We start from the raw sequence: 20787 nt of genomic DNA on the forward strand, positions 1-20787 counted from the left end.
TGAGAAACTCTCCTGTGTCTTTGTGCTGTGATGTGCCAACATGTTGATGCAGCCTGCATTGCCCAGTATGGTGATGAAGACACTGATGCCACTGTGATCAAAGGCACACAGTCTTCACAGATTAGTTCAGTGACCACCCAGGAGATCAGCTAGGTTGAGAACTCCCAGGATGTCCTGGGTAGTGGTGATGACTCAGGAATGCACCTGGACTCAGATAGTAAGTGGCCAGAGTGCTTCAGCTGTTCCCTGTTTGCAGCATCCTGGACAGCCCTATTGCCTAATGCCAGTACTTCAGAGCCATCAGGCTCACAGCCATCCTGTAACCTCATGAGCTGCCCATTGGTATACCAGGGACTGAGAAGACCCAACCCGCCACAGGATCCGACATGTGACTGTGAATGGTAAGTCTGGTCAGAGCAGTGAAGGGCCCAGGAGCACTAGGGGTTTGGTGAGGAAGTGAAACACTCCCTGTGGAACCCTATGGCCCCTTTTGATTGCCTCAGTGGGTCCCTTCCCCCTTGTCCCCATGTGATTGCATTGTGTGTTGAGGATGGCATCTCTTCAGTCAAATGGGGCAATTAAGGCCCACTCATTGCTTTGTGGATGCCCATCCATAGTGGTCATTGTACTGTGGGTTTGTTCATTAGACAGAAGTTTTGGGGACCACTTAAAATAATGGCTTGCTTCATACTTCATGCAGTCCTCACCCTCAACCATAGCAAAAGGTGGCCTGCAGCTGCAGAGCCTCCCCTGCTCCCCAGTTCTGCCTGGCTTTGGGCTCAGACCTTGACATAAGGCACTGAAGAATATGATGGCTTGCCCAACACCTGCTCCAGCCCTTCTGCCTTATAGCTAGATCACTTCTAATTGCTCTGTCACTACTGCCACAGAAACCCAGTGGCTTACCCTGCCCCTTGCCCTACCCCTTGAGGCTCATGAGTGCTTCAAGTGAATCTCGTTGGCACAACCCACCACCCTGTGACCCTCCTTTACCCTGCCTCTGCCACTCATGAGAAAGTTGATGCAATGAGCTTCTCTTCCATTCAAGCATCTCTTTAGGAAGAGATAAAGGTACTTTATTGTAAAGCAATAAGCAATGCTTGCCACAGCAAGCATAAAAGTGAGGAGAGAAGAAAGCAAGTGACTTTTACATCTTCATTGCAACCACTTGGTCAGTACAATCCTCTGGTTGTGTAAGTCTATTCTGAAATTGCTTCGAGTGCCTGTGGAACTTCAGGCCCAGGGGTGCTTGCTATACCTTTGCAGTACAGGCCTGTGGCTGCCAGAGGGGCGTATCATTTTCTTGAGTGCCAGGGGAGCAGAGGGGAAGAGAGAATTTTACCATGTTGAGAGTCAGTGGGCCTAATGAGGCCTGTCCGCTGGCTGGATCTTGCAGGTTTGTTTGGAAAGCTCTTCTTGCTATATGGGTAGCAGTCAGTAAGATGACAAACTCCTGTTTCCTATTCTTTCCTTTCAGGCCAGATCCCTGCCAATGGCAGTGACAGCACTTTGGTGGCATATAACAGTTCGTGGATGTGGCCAGAGATGGAGGGAAAGCTGCATGTGCATGAAGATGGACTTGCTGAGCCCTCTGGAGGCCAGCTGGTCCTGGGTTGAAGAGGCCAGGAAATGGTGGGAGGAAGAGTGGCTATACTGCTGCCATGCATAGCAGTGGTCGGGCATAGGATCAGGCAGTCCTGGTGCAAGCTATGTGGTAGAGCAATCACTGAGTAGACAGCAGAGGCACTAATGAGCTAGTCTGTGGATTGCCTTGTGTCTGACTGACCTTGCAGAGCTAGGAGTATTGTTGCCATTCTTCACGTCACTTGCAATGTAATGGTCCAGCTGGATTGATGTCAAACCTCTGGGGATATATGTTCCCACATAACTTCAGGCTCCCATAGGGCTCCTCTTTAGCTGAGGTAGAAGCAACCACCCCCCAGGCAGTGTCCATGTGGACATTGTGGCTAGAACAAATGTCCAGCAGTGGTGGTTGGTAGCTGAGTGCCCCTTTGCACAATGATAGGCACGACTGCCAGTTGGGAACATGCCATATGTGTGTTCTCCATCTGTGTTTGACGTGTACCAGGCTTGCATTCATGGGCTAGTAGTTGTGGCCACTAAGACCTTTGGGAAGTTGTTGGGTCTGTGCTTTGGAGACTGTCTGTCTGTCTGTCTGTTTTGTTTAATAAAAGACCTCTCTAATGTTCAGCTGTTGCATGCACTGTATGTGTGGGATTGGAGCACTAATTACTTGGCACAGGTGTTCAGTGGGGAAAGCAAAGTATTGGGGAAGGGGGGGGGGGGAGGGGGAGAAAAACAGCTTCTGCAGTAGTGGGTCCCCTCCCCGATCTTTCCCAAGCCCAGGGTGACAACTGAACAGCTGGCAGTTAGCACAAAAAAAAAAAAAAAAAGGCAGCTACCATAGGCCTGGCCAAAACATCTTTTCTCCCTTTGTCTAGCCTCCCAAACCTAAACATAATAGTCCCTCTGTCTACTATCCCCCCACTGCTCTCCCGTGAGCACTGGAAATGACCACGTAAGAGCACATGTTAGGTTGATAATGTTTAATTGTGTACTATAAGAGACCTTTCCACAAGTTACTATGCTGACCCTTGTCCCGGAGTCTAGCAAAATGGCCTGTCAGCACACCTTGCATGTGTGTTGCTGGCAATTAGCTTGCCTGTGACTGCCTATGGGTGTGAGGGACTGTTCCATTTGAATCAGAAATTGATCTAGCAGGGACTCTTCCTTGACTTTACAGATATGCAGGGTGCAGGCAAAGACCATAAAGTGGGGCATGTGGCAGTCACTGACATCCAGGCATATCCAGTTGGTATTTACATGTGTGAAATGGCTGTGGTGGTCCAAATCAACTTCTGAAGATTGCCAGCATCAGAACCTACTTGGGGTACCCAATCAGGGTAAATGATGGCAGCATGTATAATTAATTGACAGTCCTGATTCAGCTGGGGAGCCTCAGGATGACTAACCCCATGCCTTTGTGGGTTGGCAGGGCCTATGATCTATCATGCTGTCGCCAATGGGATTGCTAGCCATGCTACCTCTCTCACCATGGACTTGTCAACACTAAACTAATTTGCCACAGACCAGAGGCTTCCATATTGTGGTGGTGATATACTCCTCAACAGTAAAAGGTGTCCTTATTCTAGTGGCTTGCTGTTGGAGATGGGTGGGCAGGTTGGTGTAGGCCTTCATGAAGTTTCCTCTTGCCATATGGAAATCCTTCTGCCATTGATTGTTATCCCAGGTAGCTATGAGAGTCTGCTCCCACCACTTACTGCTAGTCTTCCTAGCCCTGCTCAGTGGTTTGACAACATTCTCCCCCCCCCCCTTTTAGCCTAGGCACATTTTGCTGATAAGTAGCCTGTGTGCATTCAGGATGTGAGCACAGAGGGAGAGCTGGACATAGTTATGGGACTCCCAGTGATAGGTGCCAAGCCAAGTGCGTGAGCTTCTGTCCTGCTCATTGTCTTTCCTTGGACTTTGCTCACATGCCCACTGCCAAGTTGGTCATTGTGTCCTGCCAGTGGTGCCTAGCTGGGGCAGGGCGCAGGACAGATCTGTGGCTTGTGGGGTGTGTGTGCATGTGGCTCCTGCTGCTGCATGCACCCTGGGAGGGCATGGGGGTGGGGTGTGCCCCTGGATCTGTGTGCAGAGCTGGGGAGGGCTGGTTGCCACTGTGGGCTGGGGCTGCACTCAAGGGTGGGTGGCACTGGGGGGGGGGGTCTATGGGAGGGGCTACAGCTGCCCTAAAATTCTCTATAGCTCCTGCAATCTCCCCCTCCCAGTGCCACCACCACTCACCCTGAGTGCAGCCTGGCCCAGCCCCCGCCCCATCTGCGATAAGCTTGCAGAAGGTAAGATTCTGAATGACAGCCGCATGACTTTGTCACAGGCAGGTCTTGCCTTACCAATCTCATCTTCTATGACCAGGTAACTTCTCACCTGAACACGAGAGAGCAGGTTGACACTGTATATCTAGACTTCGAAAAGGCCTTTGATCTAGTATCTCTCGTGAGAACATTGGAGGATTGTGGGCTTAACTCTGAGACCGTCAGATGGGTGAGAAACTGGCTGAGGATAGAACCCAGAGAGTTGTACTGAACGGATCTGTGTCATCCTGGCAAGAAGGGGGGCAGTGGTCTCCTGCAGGGGTTGGTGCTTGATTTTAGTACTTTTCAACATCTTTAACGATTTGGATATGAGGGTGAAGAGCTCACTGGCCAAGTTTGTGGACAACACCAAGTTACGGGGAAGCGTGGTCATGCTTGAAGATAGGCTACAGATACTGGCAGACCTACACAGACTAGTAAATTGGGTAGATTAGAATCTGATGAAGTTCAACCTCGAGAAATGTAAAGTACTCTACCTTGGGATGAGTGACCCCCCCCCCCCCCCCCAACACACCTACAGGCTTGATGGTACCAAACTGACTAGCACCGTGAATGAAAGGAACCTGGGGGTAATAAAAGACCGCAGTATGAATATAAGCTGGCAGTGCAATGCTGTAGCCAGTAGGGCAAATAATACTCTGGCATGCATCAATTGATGCATCTCCAGCAAAACCAAGGAGGTAAGTCTTCTGCTCTAAGCACTGCTGAGACCTGACCCCTAATTATCTTTCCTGCTTGGTGCGGAGGTCCGGACCCAATGATCTTTGAAGGTCCCTTCCGGCCTTACAAGCTATGAATCTTAGAGCCCCAGTCTCAGCCCGCAGCAGCAGCTCGCCACACCCTGCCCTTCCCCATACCCAGATCTGGGGCACCCCCCACCATGCTCTCCTGGGCTACGCACAGCAGTGGGAGCTGCCCACCCTCCCTGCACCCTCCAGACGAGCTGTGGCTCTGTTCCACACCTTGCCCTGTCCCAGTTGGACAGTGCCTGCCCCAGCCCTACTCCCTCCCTCACCACAGGGGCCTCGATCTGTCCCCCCACCCCCCATGCGCTTTCCCTCCCCCCTCCCCTTCCACCATAACAGGCTTACCATCCAGCTCTTCAAGCTACTGGGCTGCGTCTTGCAATATGCCTCCTTAAAAATCAGCTATCTCTATTGGCCCAAAAAATCTCTGTTGGTACACCCCTAGTAGAGTCTGTTTCCTAGCGACTTAAGTTAGAGCAGACTGTTCTATTAGACATGTAAGCGAGAAAATGGGCAAAACGTTTTTCTTAAAGTAGCTTCTGCAGTAGTTTACTAGGAAGGGCTGGCCTAACATCATTAGAACCAAAGATTTCTGCATTAGGTTGGGCAGAAATTGGGTGTGGCAAACACTGTGGTGATAAAGATGGCCTACAACTGGGTCCTAGTTATGAATAGGGACCTATCATGAGGCAGGTGGGCAATTTTGCAAGCTGATCAGTGTTGCCAGGTCAAATATGAAATTTTCATATTGGAAGCTCGAATTACCATATTTTCTGAAAAACTGTCATACTCTGGGGAAAAAAGTATGCCAATGTAGTCTTTTTTAAGTAACATCATGTTGCCTTATACTGTTATCATCGCATCCTGTGCCACTCTACTTGACACTGCTCACTATGAAGTTTTGTTTAACTCTTTCTCCGACTGGTTAAACTGAATTTATTCTTTTATTTTTGTTTTGTGGTGCAGATCTGTGTATTGTAAATCTATATTTTGCAACTTGCTGTATTAGGTATGTGCCTGAAATTTACAAGCAAGGCAGGTACAAACCCCCTTTGACTTTTCTGTTGATTTAAGACCATATATAGCATTTAAAATAAAGCTCTTAGTATTATTACACATTGAGATTTGGTTATGTGATCATTATGCAGTTATGTTATATTGCTCACTGTAAGTCTCCAGTTAAAGATAAGTGGCAAATATTATTCACCCTCACTTGAGTTCCTGTCAAATTCCAATTCAATGCGAGTGAGAACTGGGTCAAATGACACCAAAAAAAAATCACAGATTTTGAGGACTTTTAGTATTATCTATCATACAAATGTGATAATTATTATACACCTGTCAACACTGGAGCGGATTGCAGTGTCCACCACCGTTTTCATGGTTTCTCATGGTGAGGCCTAACTACGCTGCTGATTGGCTGAGAAGGATGGGGCTGTATAATGCTTAATCAGCCGTGAAAGGAAGAAGGGGGAGGTGCCATGTTGGCTCCCTTTCTGTGTGGCAACAGCTGTGAGAGCTGCAGGCTCCCACTGGGGAGCCAGCATTTTATTTCCAGTTCGTTTTTGGCAGGAACTGTCTCAGATCATGCTGTGAGTAGGTCCCTAGTTATGAAATCCATAAAGCAGTGTTTAAAGCACGGGTAAGCTCCAGCTGAGTGTAACCATGGTTGATCATCTTCCTGCACACTGGTTTGCCCATCTGCCATAGGGACATGTTAATTAGTTTATTCCTCCACTTGAAATAAGCCTTTTCATACTGGTGGTGTGGTCCCTTTTAATCCTGTAAATATGGTATGTGGATTCACTGTCTCATTTCATCATCCTAATGTGGCCTCTGCTAGAGCAGCTCTGCTTAGGCCCCAGCAAGGGAGGCAGGAAGTGGAAGATGGAGATGGGGAGGGAGCCCAGAGATCTGACCAGCTTCCCAGTGGCACCAGGGAGTGGGGGGGAGTCTTCAGTGTGTGGTTCACAAGTTAACCCCTTGCAAGCTGCATGCAGTTGAACAGTCCTGTATTAGGAGATAAAAGTGGATTTCTGTGCCCAGTGTGTCTGAAGTTAAACTTCCAATTTTTGCTGCTTTTCTCTCTCCCAAGACAATGTTTAATGTTTTCTTATACACTGCCACCGGTAGAAGTGTTCTTGCATTTCCTAGCAGGAGATTTGCTGTGCTGCCCAGTGAAGGCTGAATGTGGATCCACTCGAAACTATTCTGCCCTGAGGACCATTAGATGTATTGCGTGTGTCTTCTTTCAAAAAACAAAAATTGATTGCTGCAACAGAGAGATGGCAGACAGTCGTTGTGTCCCTTCCCTCCCCTCCCCCACCCCCAGAAAGGGGGTGTTTTACACCCTCTTCCTATATAACTTTTGTTGGCAAATTTAGAAGCCAGAGTTGTCTTTATAAAAATTTTCGCTCTGGGCTTCAGGTTTAGCGAGATTTTACAAATGCTTATTAGAGGGTGTAGTCCTTACATGTTGATCCCATGAGATATAGAAATATAGTAAGTTTTAATATAATTGACCCTTTCATTTAATAACTGACTATTGTGGTGAGAAATTTAAACTGAATATTTCCTTTATATATTTTGTATAGGTTTTAATGTACTGATATGATGTGGGGAAGAATCTTCTTTTGAAATTTCTTGATTCCTGTAAAATAATTTTACAATCAGAGACCAGTCATTATCCTGAGAACATAGATTAGAAGGCTGGAAAGTAGTAGTCATGAATTCCTCCTCTCCAATCAATCACAGTGTTCCTGAGATCAAACGGTAACCTTCCATCTCTTATTTTAAAATCCAGTATTTCAGTTTCTTTCCTCCATTAGTTTTTGTTTCAAGGTTTGATATTGTATTCTTTTACTGCTTGGTTTACTGTATGCTAGCAAGAATACATATGGTCATCGCTCTCATCTCATATGATCTTTGTGATAATAGTTGGGTCAGGATCCTATAAATGTCATTTCTAAGTACAAGAAACTCCACAAAAATGCTGAATAGGTTTACAAGGATGAGAAGAAAATGTGAAGGTTAGGGTCAGGGATGTATTTGGTAGCCTGAAGGTTAGGGTCATGAATTTGAGGAACATTTACATTCAATTCCAAAAAAATTCCCTTTTTTTAACTAAGATGCTATTTGTTTACATTTTGTACATTTTAGGACTAGAGACCTAGATAGTTGGGATCCTGGAAGAATATGCTCAATGACTGTTGTACATTTAATTGAAATTTAATTGAAATTTTTCTTTTTGGAAACTTTGATGGAAGTTCAGTGGAGTAATGATTTGTTTTGGAGTAATTGGAAAGTTTTCCTAATCAAAGCAAAACTCCCCTGTAGTCATTGCACTGCACTGGCACACAGTTATGTGGAAAAGAATGAAGCAGTTAGTATAAAAGCCCTGATTTTGGTGATAATTCATGTTGTATCTATTGCTTATTACAGGGGTTTTCAGTTTTTTTGGAGCAGTGTATTGCGGGGGTCGGGGGCAGGGTGGCACGCGGCCAAATGCTGTGTGGCAGCAGCTGCAGCATGCAACCATTCCCTGCTGCCTGTGTCTGTCTGGGTGGGCAGCCCCTGCATGGGATGGTGCATGGTGGCCCTCTGTCTTTGCCTGCCCGTGCTTTCTCAAGTACCCCCGGGGTTACACGTACCCCTGGTTGACAACCTCTGACTTTTTTATTAAGTTCTGTACCCTGACAGACTTTAGACCTGCTTTTCAGGAGCCCCCCAAGGCTATGACTTCAGCTGAAGGCTTGGGTGCTTGAGTTGGCAAATTAGTGGCTTGATTTCAGAAAGAAACTTTAACATGTCTGCTAGTTATCCAAGCAGTTGGCATACCCAGTACTTTGATAAGCTTGTTGAGCAAGTAGAGTTCATAATTACCTAAACTTATATTGTTTTTAACTCACTTTAGGTAAAGTAATTTTTCTGGTCAAGAATATTGCTTTAATCACATACACCAGTATTTTTGTCTTGCTGAGTATTCGATGTATTGAAACAGTTGAAAAGTTAGATACCTTTATTGTTATTCTAAATCGATTTATTTATTTATTTATTTATTTATTTATTTTAAACAGTGACTTCCTTCTGCATCTTGATCTGCAGTACCTCTAATTGTTTTGGCAGCAGTTAGAAGAATCTTGGCTGCTTACAGATGTGGGGGGAAAAAAGCAGTGCTTTACTTTCAGCTTGGTGAGCCCCTGCACTGAACGCAGCTCATGCCCAGAAGAGAAACTGCATCAGTATGACCCAGCTCGTCCAGTGTCTGTATAGCCCATGCACTTCAGCAGGATGTTCTAGTGCTTTTATCTAATAGCTGCTTTTGTTTAAAAAGCCCTGCTGAAGTGCATGGGCTATACGAATGCTGGGGAGCTGATGGTGAGGAATCACACCGGGTCAGACTGGTGTGATTTCTCATCTGGTCAAGCACTGTATATTTGGGGGGGGGGGGGCGGGTTGTCTTTTTTTCTCCACATCTGTCAGCGTTCCTGGGGTTGGACTCTTTTTTTTGTTTTTTGTTTTTGTTTTCCTATGAAATGTGATAGTTCATTAAGGCATGTCCTTTTAGACTATGAAAGCCTAGAAAAATCCCAAAGCTATTTAACAAGTGAAAGAAAAATATTTAATGGTTGTAACAGTTACAGTTGTATGGTATAATTATTTTTCAAGGGGAAAGAAAAAAGCCTAAGTGATGTTTACAGTATTCTAACCAGTAGGATTGCAGGACTGATTAATTGGCTTATTGATTTCTTTTTTTCCTTTTTCAGTTACTAGTATTGTGTATATCCACATTACAGAGCAATATGTTCAATAGCTATTTCACCCTATTGTTTTCAGTAAAGAATTTTAGTAGCTTTCTAAGGGTGACATTTTGTAGGTGGTCTTGGTAAAAAATACACTTGTTTAAAATGTGATTATCACAGTATTTAATTCTAGAGGTTTTGAACAAGACTGTATGAATTCTAATGCAATGATGAATGAAGTTATTGCATTTTGCACTTAGACCTAACGGTAAATTAATTTAATAGTTTCTGTTCTTGCTGTTTACAAAATCTTTTATTACTATAAATCTTTGTTCTGATAAATAATCCTTTGTGTATTTTTGTGAGTGTTCACCTTTGTAGAGCTTGTTGGCTTTAGCTATTCCTGTGTTATCCAAATGAGGGTTGTCTCTGTTTCTAATTTGCTCATCTCTTTTAAAACATAACTCCAAAGCCCAAAACTTTTGTGCTGCCCACAACCAGCAAGCAGTTGGCCAGTTTCTTATGAGAGCTCAAACTATTTCTCTACATTCATACATTCCATATTTATACTTGATTTACTGTCCACCCCGGCTTACTTTACAAGTCATAGCTATTATAATATCTCTTTATAAACCAATGGTCATTTAATATAAACTTATTAATCTTATGTTGCATATTTCTTGTTGCTTTTCTTTTGCCCTTTGAGTTATTTTTTACCTCCTCCTCCTTTTGAATTCTGTGGGAGTGGCTACCATAGTAACCCTGAAAGTAGTAATATAGCTATTATGGTTCTGTTGCTCCTGGTCCAAGTAGAGTCCTACTAATGCTTGTTATCATTCCACCACTACACCAACTTACTTAATAAAATGGTGATATGTGATAAAAATAATTGACCGGATTCCAGATTATAATGCCCATTGTTCCTACATTCATGGAAAGGCCATATATATTAAATCATAATGTACATGTGATACCATCAAGATAATTAGATGTAGTTTTAACAATTTCTTAATTGTTAACATCTTAAAATAATTAAACGTGATATATTTTGAAAAATCTAAGCTGTTATTCCATTTTCATAATTGTTAGACATTAGGGGCTTTTCATGTATTGTTTCCTGTTACTTAGCTTTGGAAACAAAACAATAAAGTTATTATACTTCTTTATGGTTCTCATCTTTTCTTTGGAAGCTGTAGTAATGCTAATCATCACCACGATAGATTTCTTTAAATGCTTGCAGAATTGCATGGGATGAGTATTTGCAATTGCACATAACTACTTTTTAATAAATGTATTTGTGGTGAAAGCCATTTTTCACCTGACTACTTTGTTTAATGAATTTTTCCTTGCAGAGTTATTTCATAGATTTCATAGACATCAGGGCTGGAAGGGACCTCGGGAGATCATCGAGTCCAGCCCCCTGCCCAAAGGGTAGGAAGTCAGCTGGGGTTATAGGATCCCAGCAAGATAAGCATCCAATTTACTCTTGAAGGTGTTCAGTGTCGGTGCTTGAACCACCTCCGCTGGCAGACTGTTCCAGACCTTGGGGGCTCGGACAGTAAAGAAATTCTTCCTTATGTCCAGCCTGAAACGGTCTTGCAGGAGTTTATGACCGTTCGACCTCGTCATCCCTTGGGGTGCTCTGGTGAACAGACGTTCCCCCAGATCCTGGTGGTCACCCCTGATAAACTTATAGGTGGCCATCAGATCACCCCTGAGCCTACGCTTTTCCAGGCTAAAGAGTCCCATGTCTCTCAGCCTATCATCGTAAGATCTGTTTTCCTGACCTCTGATCATGTGCGTGGCTCTCCTCTGGACTCTCTCAAGCTTCTCCACATCCTTTTTGAATTGTGGAGCCCAAAACTGGACGCAGTACTCCAGCTGCGGCCTCACCAAGGCCGAGTACAAGGGGAGAATGACGTCCCGGGATTTGCTCGAGAAGCATCTATGAATGCACGCCAGCATTTTGGTTGCTTTACTAGCCGCAGCATCGCATTGGAGGCTCATGTTCATCTTGTGGTCAATGATGACCGCCAAGTCTTTTTCTTCTGTAGTGCTAACCAACGTAGCACTGCCGAGCCTATAAGGGTGCTGCAGGTTTTTCCTCCCAAGGTGGAGAACCTTGCATTTTTCGGTGTTAAACACCATGAGGTTCTCGTCTGCCCATTTGCTGAGCTTGTCCAGGTCAGCCTGGATCACCCGCCTGTTTCAGTTGTATTTTATTTTTTTTACAATTAAAATAATAAAATAAGTGAACAGGAAGGAAATCCTTCTTGTTTAATGAAAAAGTTCTCTTTTTTTTTTTCCCTTCTAGCTTGCAATATGTCCAGAGTGAATTGAGATTATTACAGAATACCAGTGAATTGGAATTGGACACTGCGGAAGATCTAAGGAGGAAACTCTACCAAGCCAAAAAAGAAAAACTGGACATAACGACTAAACATAACCAAGATGTAAGTTTTTATTTTCCTAGTCCCCACCTCTCCTTAAGAACATTTTTAAATCTCTTTAATTAAATATCATGAAATGCAAGGAAGAAGGGTTGAGGTGACACTGACTGAAAATAAACATCTAGAGAAATTTACATAGTACTTGTAAATAGCTATTGAGCCTTTGCCCATGATTCTGCAGTGTGCTGTGTGTGGCTAGACCCATTGCTTAAGCAGAGATTCTTTGATATTGGATAACTTCTGTACATGTGCATTAGTTTAGCTATGTGGATCTTTTCTGTAGGTTTGAGGTCTAAGTGAAGAACCTTTTTTACCTTGTGAGGGGTTACTATTTTTTTTTCTTAATCACCATTGTAGGGATTCATATTCTTTGGTATTTCAGGTAGCATGAGCTGTGAAGTGTGTCTAATTGTCCTGGAAATGGAAAGAGTTGGAGGGCTTGTTCATTTGGAACAGGATGGCTGGTGCAGATAGTCTGTAGTCTTACAGATGTCACTGGTAGAGCAAGCTATATGAATGTAGTAGAAATAATAGGATGCCATTGATTTAGATAAGGATTGGGACAGATCCTGAAATCTGGTCAAATTAGAAATGGCTGTGAGATCTGGCAAAATCTTCACAGTAAAACTGAAGTCTCTTTCATGAAAATGCATCCTGCAGAAGTCATCAAGACTCATGGTGGAGGTGATATCTTCTATGAGGCTGACTAGATTTTTGCAAGAAAAAAGTCTTTAATTGAAAGCATTAGAGCACAAATCCTTCTTCAGGCATAGGAGAAAAAATTGTAAAAGTTCTCCTGGGTAGAAATGAAAGTTCATATGTCATGGGAGAGTTGAAGATGTGGTAAAATCTCCTGTTTGGAACAGTTCATTTTATATGTAGATTAGGCTCAGAGAAATATTAGAATAGTCTGTTTACCCTGAAGTTGTTTGGTGTAAAAAAGGACTTTCCTGCAAAAGTCTTTTTTTTTTTTTTTCCCCAAGCAGAAGAAACGAGTGAAACTAGTTCTGTATAAGTTTTTTAAATGCTAGTAGTCACTCCGGTCAGAGATTTCAGGTGGCAGCCAACGAAGTGTAAATTTCTAGAATGGGAGAGAAGGGTATGTGGATTACTGCCTCCAATAATAATTCAACATGCAAAATTGCCAAATGGTAGAACTGATAAGAAGCCACAACTCAAGTCTGTTTTCCTAATTAATCATTTCTTACTTTAAGGGCTCTTTGCATGTTGATTTTGCTTTGAATCAGTTTTAACTAGAAAATGTGTTGTGGTGCAGTTTTTCTCCAGAGGGTTTGTTTTGATTCTTGTCGCTTAGTGAGAGCTGTTTAGAAGTCTATCTTCAGTAGTTAGTTTCTATTGTCTTCACCAGGATGTTCCTTCCATTGCTTAATGTTCCCATTGTATTCCTGATGGCCCAATCCAAACAGCTAGGTGCCACAGCATACAGGAACATGGGGAAAATGAGGCATGCAAAGGATCTTTGAGACCTCACAAAAACGATCAAACATTCTTCACATTTTTGCCTCTTTTAAGATGCAGCTGAGTGGGGTCCTTGTGAGCAGTTCATTTCCAGCCCTAGGCTTGCATCACTGTAGCTGAAGTGGTAAAAGGTATAGTAGGTAATGCTTGCAAACATTTCCAATTAAAAAATGAATTTGCCGTCTGTTCTCTAAACAAAGTTTTTGATAAAAATCTAAAAGATTTGAAGTGTTTTGCAAAACATGATATAAGAATTTCAAGGCCTTTGCACCATGCTTTGCCCAATATTTCAAAACTACGCTGAAAGTAAGTACAGTATTCCACTAAGCTGAAATATATTTCCAGTATATCTTGGCTGGGCACCACTTTTAAAATGCTCTCTGAGGTGTCTTTTGTTGCTGATATTGCAATATTGTGTAGAGGTATCTGAACTAGCTAGGTACTGCAAGCAGCCTAGCCATGACTATAAAGCTTCATATCAAGAATAGTCTGTACGGAGCTGTGTGCTAGTATTGTGGCACCCAAACTGTCCTGGGTGTTTCTACACTATGTTGCACTCTGCATGTAAACATATACCTAAAAGTGTAGTTCAAACTGGTTTAGTAAGTTAGTTTTGGTTTTGTTTGGTTTTGTTTGTTAAAGATAAAGTCAGACTCTGATCTTAAAATAGCACTAATTTGAAAACCAGTTGCTTCCCAAAAATTAGCTAGTTTCAAGTACAGTGTCTTCCTGTGAGCCTATTAGCTCATTTGACAACCACATTTCCCTGGCCCACTGACAAAACATTTGTTTGCTGGGGTTTAGGGTAAATAATGCTGCATGTTATTTAAGGGTAAAGGTTACCTTGAGGTTTTTTTCCGGCATTTTATTTTTTGTCCAAATTTAAATTATCTCCATGTGACTGTTTAATGCTGTTGCTGGAAATTAGTTTTTTAGGTATGTTCAACCTGAAGGGTTAAATCTAATAAATATACATATGGGTGCGATTTATAGTGTAATTAGCAGCCTTTCGTTAAAAGGAGAGAGGGAGAGATCAATATTAGAAAATTAGCTTTTCCTGAAATTATGATTTTTGAAAAATGAACAAATAATTTAAAATATATTATTTTATGTTTGATTTGCAGAGAACTTAGGTCAGTTAATTAACCCCCCCCCCCAAATAAACTGATTGGTTGTGTAGCAGGGCACTGAGGTGCCTACTACTTGTGAAGCAGTAAGTGAGGAGCCCAGCTGCAGGTTGCCAGGGTAACTGGTGGGAGTCAGCTGACCAGAAGGAACAAGGCCTTGCTCCCATATAACTCCCAGGCTGAAGCCAGACGGGCAGTTCCCTCCTCCCTGCCAAAGGGGTAGGAACTCTGTCAGAGTAAGAACAGAGAAGAGGCCTGAACGAATGAATGATGCAGTACTGGTGAGAGATTGAGAAACCCTGGAGTGGCTCGAACGTTATTATAGAGATGGCTTAGGTTTATGTTATAGCCAAGGGGTTGGAGTTTTGTGTTGATAGTTTACAACCGGAGGACCGGGTGAGGCTATAAGGGGTTGGAGGAGGCCTCATGGAGCCCCAGAGAGGGGGCTGCGAGAAGCCAGAGCGCCTGTGGGGTGTGCTTGCGAGACAAGGTCTGCAGAGAGCCCAAGCACCACAGAGGGCGCAGAGAGTGAGATATACTGGACATTGTTTGGTCCATCTGCGAGGCTTGGGCATGGTACGGGGGTGGTTGGAGCCATGCATAGCTCATAAAGCTGGGGTGTTCGGAACCCCATTAGAGAGGTAAGACGTGGAGTAGCTGGAGCACTGTGATCAACAAGACGAGAGGCAGCCTCCTTTAAAATATTTATGATTAAGACGTGGCAGGCGAGAATGAAGGGTGCCTTATAGGCGAACTGGACATGGTGAGGGGCACTAGGGGAGAGCACGGTGACCCTAGGGTGCCCCACCTGGTACAGGTTGATTGCAGTGGCTAGACTAATATTCATCATACTTCTTTATCTTGTCTTGGAGCAGGGGTGGCAGACTAAAATTGGTCCATAGGACATATTTCCTGCTTTGCAGGTGTCTGTGGGCCACACCTGCTCTGGCAGCAGTAGATTCTGACCATGGTTTTGTCGGGGCTGCTAGGAGTATAGCTCTTGCTTGGCCTCTGGCAGCCATGATGAGAAGCTCTACTATCATGTCAGTAGATACTGCTGTGGGGGGAGCTGTCAGTATGGCCAGCAGCCAGGGATTAATGTGGATTTGCATCCACTCCTCAAGCTTGAGCTGCTTTGGGGTCAGATGTTGGCATGGCCCTTGCTACAGTTGCTCATCCCCCCACTTCTGAGTGAACACAAGAAATGGGGAACTGTAAATTTGGCAGCACCTGCAATAAGTACTGCACCACTACCTTCCTGCAGCAGCCTTAGTCTGATGAGAGGTTATGAACCCTGCAAATGGATGACTCCTTCCCCTGCTCCTTCATTCCAGCCTGGGGACAAGACAGCAGGTCAGATGCCCATGCCCATGGGCTTTCTCTGGCCTGTGCGCCTTAAGTTTGACACCTCTGTCCTGAAGCAAAATGTGCATTGACAGCTTTTTTTTTTACCTCTAACTTCCCTGGGAATAAAATCCAGTTAGCAACAGCAAGAAGGAATAAATGTAAATTTTCTGTCTGTTTAGCATACTTCATTGAAATGTTTAATACCTAAACAGTTTTCTTTTATTTAAATAGTGTCATTGATAGTATCTAAAAAAAAAAACCCTAAAAAAACCCAAAAAAAAACCAACCCCCAAAACTTTTTCTCTTAGCTGTCTAATTATGAAAGCCAGATCGCCAAATTACGATGTGAAGTTGAGAAAGGAGAAGCTGTTCGACAAGGTCTAGAGTATGAACTAGCTATTGCTAGAAAAGATGCTGGTCTTGAAAGATACTCTGCAGAAGAAAAGTTAAATGAAGCCAACAAACGACTTGGACAACTGCAAGGTACGTTTATAGAAATGTAAATACTGAACACAGGCTGAATATAGAGAGACTGAAGGAGACAACTAGGCTTTGGCCCTCTCTTGCCTTTCTAGTTTCATTTACAGCTCCCTGTTAGGACTCTTGCCCCTCTTTCCCTCCTTGCAGGACGGGGAGGGGGGTATCTGTGCAGCACTGCCTGGCTCAGCCCAGTCTGGGCGCAGGGAGAAGTTATCACCTGAGCTGCAGCTGCTGGGGATGGGCCTGCCCCTGTAGCCCGGGGTGGCCCCATTCAGCCATGGCCGAGGCAGTCTCACGGTAGAGCTGGGCCGTGGTGGCAGGGCCATCCCCAGCAGCTGCAGCTCAGTGACAGGGAGGCTGAGCCCTGTCAGTGAGTGCAGCCTGGCCTGGTGCATATGGGTGGCGGGAGGTGGCAGCTGGTCAGGCAGTAGGCTACCCAGGCTGACTCGGAGGCAGCACGGGGGCTTGTGGCTCTGCAGTGAGCCTCTGTGGTAGGTGGCTGCTGGGCTTTCAGGCCTGCTGGTGCATCTGAGCTTGCCTGGGTAGCAACTGCCTGTGGATGCCGGGCCAGGCTGCACTCACTGACAGGGCTTAGCCTCACTGTCGCTGAACTGCAGCTGCCGGGGATGGCCCTGCCCCCACAGTACAGGCCATGGGTGTGGGGCCACCCTCAGCAGCTGTGGCTCAGTGACAGCTACTCCCTGTACCCAGGCTGGGCTGGGTCAGGCAGTGTTGCACAAAGTCCCCCTCCCTGCCCTGTGGCAATGGGGTCAGGAGGAGGAGAAAAAGTCCCCCTCCAGCACTGAACACACCACCCCTCCCCACCTCACGGGTGAGTGAAGGGGTGGGAACAGTCCCCATCTAAGGCTGGGCTGCCCTGCACAGAGCGCCCCTCCCTGCCACAGAGGGGAGAGGGAGGCTGGAGAGAAGTCCCCCTTCAGTACTGTACAGAGCCCCCCCCCCCACCCTGGGGAGAGGGGAGGCGGAGGCGGAGGAGGGGGAAGAGTTGCCTTCCAGCACCAAACAGAGTCCCCTTCCCTGCCTGGTATGAGAGAGTAACAGAGGGATGAGGACTGTCTGGGTCCAGGCAGACCTGCACAGAGCTCCCTTACCCACTCTGTGGCGGGGTGGCAGGGAGGAGGGGGGCTGCTTCACCCCAGCTGCAGCCCCTTGTTTGGGAGCTAATTAACCTCTTTTCTGCCCCTTAGCCTTATTGGGGTGATGCCAGAATGGCTGTGGTGGGACAGAAGAAGGGGAGGAATAAACCCCTCCTGGGCACTCTGACAGAGGTCCCTCCCCTTCCTCTTGGTGCTCCAGTGATGGATGTGGCCAGATACTGTCTGGGCATGACCCCCTTTAGGTGAAGGGGACAGGGAGGAGGGTCTGCCAACCCCAGCTTCGCCCAGACCCCTGGCTGCCCCCTCTGCCTCTACTGCTCACCTGCAGGCAGGCAGACCCCGGCTGTGGTGGGGGAGGGGGGAAGGAGGGAAGAATTAAGGTAAAGAGGGCAGGGAAGGGGTTAACAGGGCCATGCCAGCTGGTGTCTCACCACATCTCTGCCCCTGCTTTAGCTAGAGAGCAGAGGGGCATGGCCAGCTCTACTCTCTGGAGCAAACGGCACAGACCAGTCCAGAGAGCATGTTGGGATGCTGGAGGATTCTGGTTTAACTTAAAACAGAAAGCGGTCTGGGATAGAAGTTGCATAAACTGGCTTGACCCAGATCAGTTTAATTTGATACTACCAGGTTTATTTTAAACCAGTTTCAGCCATTTTGAAACTGGTTATGTGCATTGAACATCTGTTGTTACAGGTTTTAAGCCAGTTTCTGATCGCTTTAACTGCTTTATGTGCAACTTCTGTCCCTAGCCACTAAGGCTCCATCTCCTTTCCTTCAGCTCTGTGCTCCTCACTGACAACCCCTTTCCTTCTGTTGTCTCTTATAGATATATACTATTCTTTTTTCTAGGCCTATATTTTTAATGTCATTTTTAAATCCTATTTGTGCTTCTGTCTCCACATTCTGGTTCTTTTTTTCCTCCACTTTTATTGTGTTAAAACCCAACTTACTATACCTGATCTTTGGCCACCATATATTTCATTCACATTCTCTTTTTAAAAAGGTTTTCCTTCTCTCTCAGAGATCTGATCATAATCTCTTTGACTCCTCCTCTGGATTTGGTATGAAGTGTAAGCTGCTTTTGGTCACCTCCCTGTCTTGCAGTTTAAGTTGGTAGGGTTTTTTTTTCTCCTCCTTCTGTTAAATATGGAGGAGGACATGGTCCTAGAACATTCTGTTTTTTGTACAGTAGAAATCTAGGTTTTGTCTGTTTTGGAACTCTGCCTGACTGGAGTATAGGCAAGTGTTATAAGGGGAAGTTGACTTTTTTGTGGTGATTTTTTTTTTTTTCCAAATACCTTTGAAAAGTAAAACGGGAAATATGTCTTTGGGTATTGTGTCTGAATGCTGAACATCAAATTAAGGGCTTAGAAAGACTACTTGTTAACCAAAGAGACGTAATTGATATGCCTAAGGAAACAGCTAAACTGATTATGCCACTTCCTTCAAATAATTAAAAAAACCAAACAAAATAATACCTTTCAGAATTACCTTATATATTCTAAGAAGCAAAGTAGGACAAACACTCAAATTTTTTTCCTGTGCAAGCTGTCTTAAATGCTGCAGGCTAAAGATTTAATTGGTAGAGAACTTTTTTTCTATAATTAGGAAGCTATGTGCTTTCCTTTACTTGTTAATTATAATGCTCTTCTAGTTGCTGGCTTTTAGGTGTCATCTTTAAATATTAAACATTGTAGGAGACTTTCTACCTAAGATACAGCTGTCAAAATGTTGTTTTGTGACCAGCTTTCAGATTTAAGAAGCTAATTAGCAGTTGAAAAAGTCAAATGCTGATTTATATTGCTTTCCTCTTCTCCTGGAGTCCCTGGCTTCATATTCATTTTCCCTTGTGACTTGGAATCTTCTTTAGTCTTTACTTGCTGCTTTAATATGCTATCTGTCTCAATTGTTGGCTTCTTTGTCAGATGGGCTCCTGTGAACTAGCAGCCTTTTTCAATATTTCTTTTAATTTCTCTGTTCTCCTTAGGTAGCCTTTACTCTGTGCTGTTTAACTGTCATTTTTCTTGGTTTATTTGTTGCTGCTTTAACCTTTTTTACTAGATAGTCTAGTTTTCTGCTTTCTTTTAATTTTTTTTAAAGCGATAGTGAAAGGAAAGAATTTTAAAATGATGATCACTGTACTCAAAAATTGTGTTCAGTTAATTCTCAGTACCTCTCTGTGTATATGGTAAAGTAAGAAAATGAAAACATACAAAATTAGCCTACAAGATCCATTCATGTGTATGCAGATGTAGGGATGAGTTCTAAATTCTTCTGCAGGGTAAGAGGAATTTTTAAAGAGAGAATGTTTAGGGGGATGAGACCATATATTGAGTAACAAAGAACCTGAATAGTTTGGAATTGTTTTATTTCAAGAGGTCTAAGTATCAAAGTCAGGCACAGGGTTTGGGTGTTCTGATAGGACCTGCAGAAAATCAAGTGAAATACAGAATGCAGTTACTTTAAAGTAGTAATAGAGAAATGCATTATAATTTTGGAGGTCAGAAGGAGACTAGTGTTTTAGGGCAGGGGTGTTTAAACTCATTTAGTCTAGCTGGCCAGATGAGTGGTGTAGGGCCTGCTAGGGTTACCATATTTCCAGGTCCAAATACAAGGACACTTGTGTGGGGAGGGGGAGAATATGCTGGTGCCCTGCCGCTGCATTGCCCCTTGCTGACAAACCACAGCTCCCCTCCCCTGCCCTGCTGCTGCTGCCCCTCACTCCCAACCCACTGACCCCAGCCCTGCCAGTGCACCTCACTCCCAGAAAGCAGTACCCTGCGCCCCCCCGTGTCCTTCAGTCCTGATCCTCAGCCCCTCTCCTACTCCCAGCCCTGCTGGTGCTCCTCACTCCTGACCCTCTGTGCTCCCTGCTGCCTCAGATCACCCTTCCCCTGCTCCCACCAGTGGAGCAAAGCAAAATCGTGAACTCAGCTTCTGATTGCGCACTCACCACACTAGGTACTTTGGGAACCTAGCAGCAGCAATGTTGAAAACTGGTCAGGGGAGGAAATCCTGTAATTTTTGCTTGCATTTAAAACCCACCTGGACGCAGCACAGGGGGCCAAATAGAGGACATGTCCTGGAAAACCTGGATGTATGGTAACCTTAGGCCTGTCCACAGCCTGGATGAGTGGCATAAAGCTTATCCATGGGCCAGGTGCTACAATTTGCCCTGGACCGGCTCTTCACATTGTGTGGGTCCAGTCCAAGACCCCTGGGAGAGGTATGGGGAGGCATATGCCTCCCTAGAATTGTATGCGGGACAGATGATGGCTGCCTGCTGTGGGATCAGGGCTGTCCACACTGCTGCCTTTTGCCACAGGATCTGTGTGCTGGCTGCACACCCCCTGCCCACCTGGTGGCAGTGGTGGCGGCGAG

The 20787-nt window shown here is 44.8% G+C and overlaps 1 protein-coding gene across 6 annotated transcripts in view; it reads left to right on the forward strand.

Annotated features, from left to right (window-relative positions):
• CCDC171 (coiled-coil domain containing 171) overlaps positions 1-20787 on the forward strand; it is a 432482-nt gene that overhangs the window by 6149 nt on the left and 405546 nt on the right. For 5 of the 6 annotated variants that reach the window (XM_090038741.1, XM_090038744.1, XM_090038738.1 and 2 more), the window contains exons 2-4: positions 7258-7435; positions 11720-11858; positions 16117-16291. In XM_090038741.1, coding sequence (XP_089894867.1) covers positions 7389-7435; positions 11720-11858; positions 16117-16291 — 361 coding nt within the window. In that variant the 5' untranslated portion in view covers positions 7258-7388. The remainder of the gene's footprint in view (positions 1-7257; positions 7436-11719; positions 11859-16116; positions 16292-20787) is intronic. The other variant, XM_090038740.1, reaches the window with a different exon arrangement.

This window comes from Crocodylus siamensis, chromosome 3, assembly GCF_052110815.1.
Source record: "Crocodylus siamensis isolate JL-2025a chromosome 3, ASM5211081v1, whole genome shotgun sequence".
Lineage (NCBI taxonomy): Eukaryota > Metazoa > Chordata > Crocodylia > Crocodylidae > Crocodylus > Crocodylus siamensis.